General features: G+C 35.0%; 1 protein-coding gene across 1 annotated transcript; it reads right to left on the reverse strand.

The window, feature by feature from the left end:
• Positions 1-7,283: 7,283 nt before the first annotated feature.
• On the reverse strand, positions 7,284-10,421 carry LOC105171201 ((-)-germacrene D synthase-like). Its single transcript, XM_011092236.3, has 7 exons — positions 10,299-10,421; positions 9,925-10,198; positions 9,460-9,832; positions 9,139-9,357; positions 8,591-8,729; positions 8,109-8,357; positions 7,284-7,565 (listed from the first exon to the last, which is right to left on the reverse strand). The coding sequence occupies exons 1-7, from the start codon at positions 10,419-10,421 to the stop codon at positions 7,284-7,286; spliced, it is 1,659 nt and encodes a 552-aa protein (XP_011090538.1).
• Between the last annotated feature and the right edge of the window lie 297 nt (positions 10,422-10,718).

Consider the following 10,718-nt stretch of genomic DNA (forward strand, 5'->3'; position numbering starts at 1 on the left):
AGAGGTAAGAGAATTGCAATTTTAATTTGTATTAATTTATATAATTATATTATTTTTAATTACTCTATTTATTAAATGTTGTTTACATTGAGCGATGTACTATTTAACCGGAATATTTACAAGTTTGGCTATTTAAAATAGTGTCGAATTGAATATCAACTCGAATATAAAAATGATATTGTTGGTTAATTAGATTATTAAATTTATTATATTTGTATATTACTATAGCTAATTTATACAATTTCATCAGAATTATTAACTAAATATGCAATTTTATGAATTATTGTTTAATTAAATTATATAATAGCGAGAAATTAATTAAAAATTTATAGAAATATTTTGAAAATTATATTTAATAAATATTATGTTAGTAAAGAGGAAAAATGAAGTTTTTAATAAAAACCTAATTTAGGAATGTTATTAAGAACGATAGTTATAAATAGATAAGGAGTTTGGTTAAATAAATTACTATGAATTACTTGATAAATTATAAATATTTTTATGAAGCCTAAAGTGTCTAGTTATTAGGAAGAACTAGAACGAAGATTTATGTTTTGATAGAATTGAAATATTAGAGAATTATTAGAAATTGTATGACTAATATTTAATATTATATTTAAAATAAATTACGATATTCTCAATATATTAATTATATCTGGTATAACTCATTATAGGATACGAGGATAAGGTGAAAGACTGATAATTATCGATTGAGTAGATAAAAGCATTGTAAGGTCGAGGTAAGTAAATAATTTGTATTATCTATATATGTTTTCTTTATTTGTGGTATTACTGTTATATAAATTTGTTTGTTCATGCTGACGTTGATTTATTTGAAAATATATGAGTAGTGAATGATTTAATTTGATTGACGATATTGTGTACGTGGAATGAGAAAATACGTTGAAATATTATGCTTGTTGTGTGATGTGTTGTGAATTTCTGAGAATGAGAATATATTGATATATGATTTTACATTACTAATTGCTTACAAAAATGGTGATATGTGGAAATGAGGGAGTGGTCGAAATTAAATATAATTGTGGTGTGAATACCGATTAATGTTGTTGAAAAGTCTGTACGACAAAATGAGATGAAAAGAGCTATGATGCGATATGAGAAAGAATGAATAAAAAGATCTTTGTCATATGAAAAGAGCCACAACGCGATATGAAAAAAGCTATGACGCGACATAAAAGAGGTATGATGCGATATAAAAGAGCAATGATGCGAAATGAGATTGATGAGCAAGCTATCAAGGGAATTCACTTGAACTTATGTAACGGTGAGATTGAGTTGATGGAAAAATAGGATATCACCTTCTGGTAAGCAAACTAAAAGAAAGGGAGTTTAATTGGTTGTTTTATTGCGAGTTAGCTATGTGGTGTGATGAAGCTGATTATGTTGGAATTAAATTGACTGTATTCTATGCATGTTGCATACTTATCTTGTTTGGGCTGTGTTTGATATACATATATAGATAGGGCTGGTTATTTACTTACTAAGTGGTAGGCTCACTCTTCTGCTCATATTTTTTTTAGGAATAGGTCTTGAGTTTTCTGCCTATCGAAGGCTTGGTCTAAACGCTATATTCAGGCAGGTCGGGCCAGTATGTGATTTTCTCCTTATTGTTAGTTAAAATACAAATCACATTTTGTTTGTATAAAGAGAACGTAAAGCATGGGGATCACTTGTGATGAATCACCTTGTGGTGTTTGATATGTATATATATATTTAATGTTGTGGGTTGATTATACCTGTTATGATATTAAGATTACGTGTGCGTATTGATTAGATGACTGTGTGCATATTTACATATATAAATATAGGGATTACTTAGTATGATGTTTAGGGAAGATATAGCCCTAGAAGCGTTGGGGGTGCTACATTAGGTGGTATCAGAGCAGGGATTAGATTTCCTAGGGATAGTAGATGAAATATAATATTATATGTAAGGTGTATATATTAGGAATCTACTCACATGTGTGCATTTCATATAGGATGGAAGCGTCAAGGGAATACGCTACTGGCCCAACTGAGTCATTAGAGTCTATGCAGCGTCATGATTCTGCATCAAAACATCATGGGTTAGACTCCTAAAATAGAAATGCCCCACAACCAGAAATGAATCCCTTTGTGCAACAGTTTCTAGAAATGATGCAGAGGATGGCTTCGCAGCCACAACCCTAACCACAGGATGCAGTTGTTCACAAAAATTATGAAATAGTGAGGAGAAGGGGGCGATGGTATTTGTCAGTAGAACTGATCCTGCATAAAGAGAAGAATGGTTGAGAAACATAGAAAGGGTGTTGGACAAAATTGAATGTACTTCTGAGCAAAAGTTACGGTACGCAGTATCCTTACTGGTGAAAGATGCCTTAGATTGGTGGGAAACAGTTCCAGGGAGCAATAATCGATCTGTCACTTTGACGTGGAATAACCTTTCGAAAGAATTTGCTAACAAATATACTCCACCTGTCTACCAAAACAGTAAGAAAGTTGAATTCCTTGAACTAAAAAAGCAGAATGAGTTATCTGTTGCTGAGTATGAGTTGCAATATGTGATATTGTTAAAATATACTCTAGAAGAGGTGAGTACCGATGAATTAAGGAGAGGCAGATTTGAAAGAGGGTTGAGACTCGAGATTCAGGAGAAAATAGCAATTAAACCTCCGAGTTATGGTGCGCTACTAGAAGCGACACTGAGGGACAAGAAACATCCATTGAAAGGAGTTCAGCTAAAGCTAAACGGAAGAAATTGACAGGTAACCAAAATCCTACAGCGGGACAAAGTGGTGCAATTTCTTTAGGGGTTCTGGTTAGCAAAGAGGTTGGTATAGAGGCCGAGGAGTGGGTCAGACTAGCAGGTCTCCTTCAGTATTTTCGAGTAGAGGCGGGCCTACTTCGGTTGGATTTAGCGGAAGATAAGGTCTAGCAAAATCATTCAGTGGAAGATCTACTCCTTCTTGTGCTAATTGTGGTAGAAGACACGTTAGTGAATGTTGGGGAGTCTGACCAATTGTATGTTATCATTGCCATCAACCAGGACATATTGTCAGGGACTATCCCACATGGAGAGATAATACCCGAGGACCTCAAACTTCACGGTTGTGCAGTGTAGAGGAAAACTCACAGCGAGCAGGTACGAGCAGAGGACGAGGTAGAGGTGGTTGAGGTAGCGGGAATATTTCCACCACATCTACAAGATAAAGTAGTCAGTGTCAACCACAAGCCAGGGTGTATGCTACCACAAAAGAACAGGCTCTAAGGGCACTCGAGGTTATTACTAGTTCCTTCTCTATTTGCTATTCCAGTGCACATGTGTTGATTGATTCAGGATCTACTTGCTCATTTATATCATGTGATTTTTCATCTCGTGTGCATGCAAAAATAGAACCATTTGAACATGACTTTTACGTGTCTATGCCTACTAGTGGGATTGCATTAGTGAATTTGGTGGTGAGATCTTGTCCAATAGTAGTGGAGGGTGCAGATTTGGTTGTAATAAACTTTATGGAATTTGATGTCATTCTGGGGATGGACTAGTTAGCTAGTAATCATGCCTTAGTGGATTGTCAAGCAAAAGAGGTGATGGTTGAAGTCAATGGGCAAATGAAGACGGTTATAATAGGGGAAAGAAAAGTGATACCTAATTGCTTAATTTCTATTGTGACCGTTTTTAATCTAATTAAAGGAGGGTGTGAGGCGTATCTAGCTAGTGTGCACGATACTATGAAAATTTTTCACGGTGTACTAGACGTTCCAGTGGTTAGGAAATTTCCTGATGTTTTTTCTGATGATTACCTGGACTACCACCTCATCGAGAAGTAGATTTGAAATAAACACTATTCCAGGGGCAACACCTATTTCAATTGCACCATATAAAATGGCTCCGTCAGAATTGAAAGAATTAAAGAAGCAGTTAGAAGAGTTATTGGACAAAGGGTTTATCCCATCTAGTATTTTACCATGGGGAGAACCAGTATTATTTGTAAAGAAGAAGGATGGGAGTATGAGATTATGTGTCGATTATAGACAACTGAACCGAATCACAATCAAGAACAAGTATCCTCTGCCCCGGATAGATGATTTGCTTGATTAGCTAAAGGGTGTCACTGTATTTCTCTAAAATTGATTTGAGGTCAAGGTATTGGCAACTGCGAATTGCGGAAGAGTCAATTCCAAAAACAGCTTTCAGAACCAGATATGGCCACTGTGAATTTGTCGTTATGCTATTTGGGTTGACAAATGCCCCTGCAGCTTTCATGCCTCTGATGAACAAGACGTTACAACCGTTCCTTGATCAATTTGTGATTGTGTTTATTGATGATATCTTGATATATTCGACTAGTCACGAGGAACATGAACAACATTTACGGACAATTTTACAGATCTTGAGAGAGAAACAGTTGTACGGTAAATTCAGCAAATGTGAGTTTTGGATGGAGGAAATTTCTTTTCTAGGGCATGTTGTTTCAAAAGAAGGGGTACAACCTAATCCGATAAAAGTTAAGGCTATTTTAGAATGAGAACCACCTAAAAGTGTGTTGGAAATTCAGAGTTTTCTGGGATTAGCTGGTTATTATAGAAGATTTGTAAAGGATTTCTCTATAATTGTGAAACCTCTAACGAACTTCTTGAACAAAAATGCACCATTTAACTGGAATGACAAATGTGCTCAGAGTTTTGAGTAGTTGAAGAAGAGACTCACCTTAACACCTATCCTTACTTTGCCGTTTGGGATGGAGGATATGTGGTATTTACTGACGCTTCACGACAAAGACTTGGGTGTATTTTGATGCAACATGGGAGAGTTATAGCTTATGCTTCGAGGCAGTTGAGGCCACATGAGGTTAACAATCCAACCCATTATCTAGAGTTAGCAGCCATAGTACATGCATTGAAGATCTGGAGGCATTACCTATATGGGAAGATGTTTCAAATATAAACAGATCACAAAAGTTTGAAGTATATCCCAACATAGAAAGAGTTGAATTTGAGGCAAAGAAGGTGGATGGAGCTTTTAAAGGACTATGACTGCACCACTAACTATCATCCTGGAAAGGCAAATATTGTAGCAGATGCTTTGAGTAGAAAGGCAATAGACCAACTTGCAAGTATGATCTGCTATAACAGGAGTATTTGACTGCCTTCAAAGCTATGGATGTACACTTTAGCATTGATGGTGATATGTTATTGGCTACTATACAAGTGAAGCCCTCCCTCAAGGATAAAAATAAAGATGCACAGGATAGACCCATATTTACAGAGGATGAAGACTAAGATACAAAAATGAAAGAGCAATTAGTTTATAATCCAAAAAGATGGTATATTGTTCAATGGAAAACGTATATGTGTGCCGAACATAGAAGAGTTGAAATGGAAATTATGCACGAGGCACACTATGCACCATATGCTGTGCATCCTTGCAATACCAAGATGTATCGGGATTTGAGACCCTATTACTGGTGGCCAACAATGAAGAAAAATGTGGCAGAGTTTGTGGCGAAATGTTTAACTTGCCAGCAAGTAAAAGCAGAACACCAAGCACCAGTAGGTAAGCTTCATCCTTTGACTATACCTAAATGGGAGTGGGAAAAGATTACTATGGATTTTGTCATTGGGTTATCATGTACGTTCAGAAGACATGATGCTATTTGGGTGATTGTTGACAGATTGACTAAATCTGCACATTTCTTGTCAATCCGTAAAAAACGATTCTTTGGATAAGCTAGCCGAATTATATGTTTTAAAAATTGTGAGATTACATGGCATTCCTACGTCTATAGTTTCTGATAGAGATCCTCAATTTACTTCTAATTTTGGCGATGCTTGGAAATAGCTCTAGGTACAAAATTGCATTTCAGTACATTGTTTCATCCTCAGACTGATGGATAGTTAAAAAGGACGATTTAGACATTAGAGGATATGATGAGAGCCTGTGTAATTGAATACAGAGGAAATTGGGGTTTGCTTATAACAACATTTTTCATTCTAGTATTGGTATGGCTCCATATGAAGCTTTGTATGGAAGAAAATGCCGAAGTCCGATCTGTTGGGATATTGAGGGATTAAGACAGCTTGAAGGGCCGGAATTAGTTCAAGAAACAGTGGACAAGATAAAAACAGTTAAAAAGTGTTTGAAGGCAGCAGAAGAGTTAGGTTGATAGGCATCACAGAGAGATGGAATACGAGGTGGCGGAAAGAGTATTTATAAAAGTATCACTATGGAAAGGAATCTTGAGATTCGGAAAGCAAGGAAAGTTGAGTCCGAGATATATAGGGCCATATGAAATTCTAGAGCGATACTTGTTTGATGACTTGTTTTGCCATAACTTTTGTATGATTATAACTCTAGATATCAATGAAGTTGGCACTTTTGACTCAACTACAGTTATTTTTTTGTTCTATTTTGATTTCTGTCACAGGAAAACACAAAAAGCAAATAAATGGCGGGAAAGTTTGAACGTCAGCCTATTTTCCTTTCATTTTTACTACCTCACATGTATTTTTCCCTCCCAAAGGAACAGTTAACAGAAGTTAGTGGAACTTAACGTTAGTTAACAGCCATGTGCAATGCATATGACTTTTTAGAACTAAAATAACATGATTTTGTACTGTCTTATGGGACTAAAAATGACACGTGCCAAAGCTATTGTACCAAAACAGAATTGGCCCTAGTCTTATGGGATTAAAAGTTGAATAAGTTAGTTATTTTATCATTAAGGGCATTTTTGACACACAAAAATTGGTGCGGCAGTGTTATTAACTACCATTTGAGAGTATGGAGGGGCTTTTGTTGGTTTTTTTATATTAGTATAGATAAAAGCAAAATATACAAATCAATACATTACATTGAAAAAGAAAAGAAGACCAAAATTGGAATGAGTTAGTTATCTTATTAGTTGAAGGACATTTTTGACTTTACAGAAAATTGGTGCGGGGGTGTCATTAACCGTCATTTATGAGTATGAAGCCCCTTTTCTTTTTATACTAATATAGATAATGTATTGATTTGTATATTTTGCTCTTATTTATAATATATTTTAAAGCATGAAAAATTAATAATTACAACAACTAGTATATAAAAATGTCTTTTTGTGTGTAACCCTCATATATAGCAAAGCAGTTGAACAAAATCAGAGCGAACAGGTGCCAAAGTTGATTAATCCTTATATATATATAATCCCACTTGGTCATCTTTATTTATTTTAATATGTTGTAATTTTACTGGCAAATTAGTCGAGGATCACATGAATTCAACCTCCGCCACCATCCAGTCTTCAAACTGCCACTGGCTCAACGAGCACATATCTTACAACCTTCTTGGTCTTAGTGTTGGAATTGGAATACTCATCGCCACGCTCGTAGAGAAGATTTATGACACGGGCAAGATTGACAACACGCATAAGCACTGGCATTGAGACTGGTGTTGGTTGAAGACATTCTTCATTTATATCTTTCCATGCTTTCTTCACTTGTTTCCGGAACTCAGCGAACGTGTCCTTCTTTGAGGCACCGTATTCATTCATGTAACAATCAACCGCTGTGACTTTTTGTTCAAACTATATATATATATATATAAAAGAAAAGCAAAATCTTGTAAGGAACTGATATGTAAAAGGTTAAATATATTTTTTGGTCCCATAACTTAGGTTATTTGGTGTTTTCGTCTTCAAATTTCTAGGATAGCTTTTGGTCCGACTTCTTTTTAATTTTCACGATTCAGTCATTTTCTTGGTCAGAGTTCACCCTTGTCGCCAGTGAATATGAACTCCAGCAAAAAGAAGGATTGAAATCGCACTAAAATACTACACCGAAAAGTTAAATGACAAAAATATTGGCTAAAATGGCCAATGGCGGAATAGTAACCCATATTTTAAAAAGTCATGTGAGGTACATATGCATTTTTCTTGCAATAAGGGTGAACTCCAACAAAAAAAGAACTGAAATTACAAAAATTAAAAAGATTAGGATCAAAATACAAATCTAAAAAATTAAAGGATTAAAAAGATAAATAATTTAAATTATGGGGCCAAAAATGGATTTAAGCCAACATATAAAATATCGAAGAAATTATGTGCCGTGAATTTGTGTTAGTTTCTTACCCCAAATCCTACCATGTCGTCCATTAATCGACAAATTATTGATGACGCTCGTACTATTAGGGGTTCACTTGTAACCCAGTCGAAGTCTTCCTTTGTAACTAGGTTTCCCATGCCCACCAAGGATGTTGTTGACAACATCATATAAGCACCAGACACGAGTGCCACCTTCATATATTCCTTTGTCGTTGGCATATACTTACTGTAAACCCATTTCGCCTCTTCTAGATATGCTCTAACCAATTTTTTCATCTGGATGAATCATTGACAGCAGTTGCAACGCAAATTTTTTATCCAAGTCAGATTTGGCCAATTCAAATAAAAGAACTATACATTTATTATGTGATTGGTTTCAGTTGTACATCAATTACATGATAAATACATTGCACTGGCTATATAATTTTGACTTATGTTCGCACAAACCCGATTTGAATTAGAATTTTTTCAATAATAAATTGATATGATCCGCTAATATTTATATATACCTCTTCTTTTGCATATTGAACACGATATGATCCTCCTCCGCTCTCCACTTCAGCTTCCATTTCAAGGTACGCATCTATAAGGGCTTTGTAACATATTCTTATGTATGGTGGCAACTGCTCCGGGTCATTAACATCCCACCTGCTGACAGTAAAGAAAGAAAATTTTCATTGTAATAGTAGTCTTAAATGTAGTTTTCGTTCTATATTTTTTGTATTTTAATATTTTAGTCTTTTATTGTTTTGAAATAGGAGATAGATTTTGTAATTTATATGTTTCACGATTTTAGTCATTAAACTGATCAATGGGAACAAAAGCCCCAGAATAAAAAAAGCACGTGCAGGGCACATACATTTTTCAGAAAATATTTGTAAACTCTGGCAATTGAAAGACCAAAATCGAGAAAAATTAAAAAGTTACCTAACAAATTTAGTGCAACCTCAAATTTCACTTACTCCTATCAAAATATACTCACAAATTTTGCATATTGTATAACTATATCGATGTGCTAACTCAAATAGTAGTCTCGAATAAGAACTTAGAATGCAACCTTTGAACGACGTCCGTAAAAAGTTGAAGATCGTCCAACGTTCCATAAACATCGTAAATATCGTCAATGACAGACGTTAGAGCAATGACTTTGGTTAACATTCTTCTTGCAACGTTGTACTTACGCTCAAAGTAGACTCCTAATATCCAAAAGTAGCATTCCACCACTCTATTTCTTGCAAAAGAAAATTTATTTTCAAAATCTAGAGCCTTCCACCACCTACAATATAAATTTAATTGATGATTAATGTTGTATAAGATTGAAAAGAACTTATATAGCACATATAGTGTTTGAAAATTTATATGTTAGTACTTATCATACCTTGTAATATCACTTAACTCCTTCTGATGTATCTTTTGTACTACGTTGAAGTCTAATTTTGCAAAATTCAATAGTATTTCGTTACGGGATGCATCTTCTTGGTATATAGAAATAAACTTCTTGGCTGCTAATCTGATCAAATTCTTGCGAATTGGAAATTCCAAGGCTAAATTGACTAGTGCAAAAAGCGAGCTGCTCGTGTCGGAGGCGTATGACTGGAGGTACGAGGAAGATAACTCCAATGCTTTGTCGAGAATTTCCTCACCACTTGCTCCAAAATGTGCTGCCTCATATAACTCTAACATCCCTTGAACATTTGTTGTAAGAGAATTCTTGAAGTTCCCTTGGTCATCCATAAATTTGTTGAACACATCTGATACGAGAAAATATCAATTTTCAATATATCAACGACATGACATCATGAAAAAGAAACCCCTCTGTCGCAAAGATTAATACAATACTTACCACACGAGACACGGTAACCTTGTTGTCTGAGTAAACGAAAACGAAGAGCAACAATACGAAGATCATTGTCTTTGTTACTGCACTCTAAATGAGTGCCGTGCATGCATCCTAAGGATTTGTCAATTTCTTCTTCAAAATGATAATTCACACCAAGGCGTTGAATTGCGTCAATGAGTTGTAATTTGTGAAGTGAATCGTCAGGTGTTCCAGCCAACAACTTCCTCACCGTTTCTTTCTGTCTTTGCAGCTCTTCCTTTTCAGCAGTAGAGACTTCCTGCACAAAGCGTGATATTACATCCATGTATCTCAAATTAAGATTTGCACGAAATATTAGTGATACTAAACTGATTATGTACAGAAAAATAATTTTGTACCGTAGAATCGTATGCCAAGAAATAATCTCCCCAGACGCTTGGATGATATTTGACTGATCGACTAGCTTCATCTAGATCGACATTCTTGATCAAATTTGGAGAGTTTGATGAGACAAATTCCATTTTGCTTGTTTTGTGTTGAGTTTGTTTGGCAACAAGCACTTGTTGTCCCCTTGTGTCCAGCGGAAATTGTGTATTTATAGGGATGGCTGGGGCAAATTTGATAATTAGAGACAAATTTGGTGTCTTGTCGTAATTTACACCTTATTATTAAGTGACAACAACTTTGATCTCTCACTTTTTATTGGTCTGATAATTTATATATTTTTAAATAATTAATTATTTATTTATTAACTTCTTAAACTCCCATTCTTCTACACCCGAAATCACTCTTCTAAACCCCTAATTTGTCTACTCTTT

This window comes from Sesamum indicum, linkage group LG9 (genome assembly GCF_026168435.1).
Source record: "Sesamum indicum cultivar Baizhima isolate 11 linkage group LG9, ASM2616843v1, whole genome shotgun sequence".
NCBI classification, from domain to species: domain Eukaryota; kingdom Viridiplantae; phylum Streptophyta; class Magnoliopsida; order Lamiales; family Pedaliaceae; genus Sesamum; species Sesamum indicum.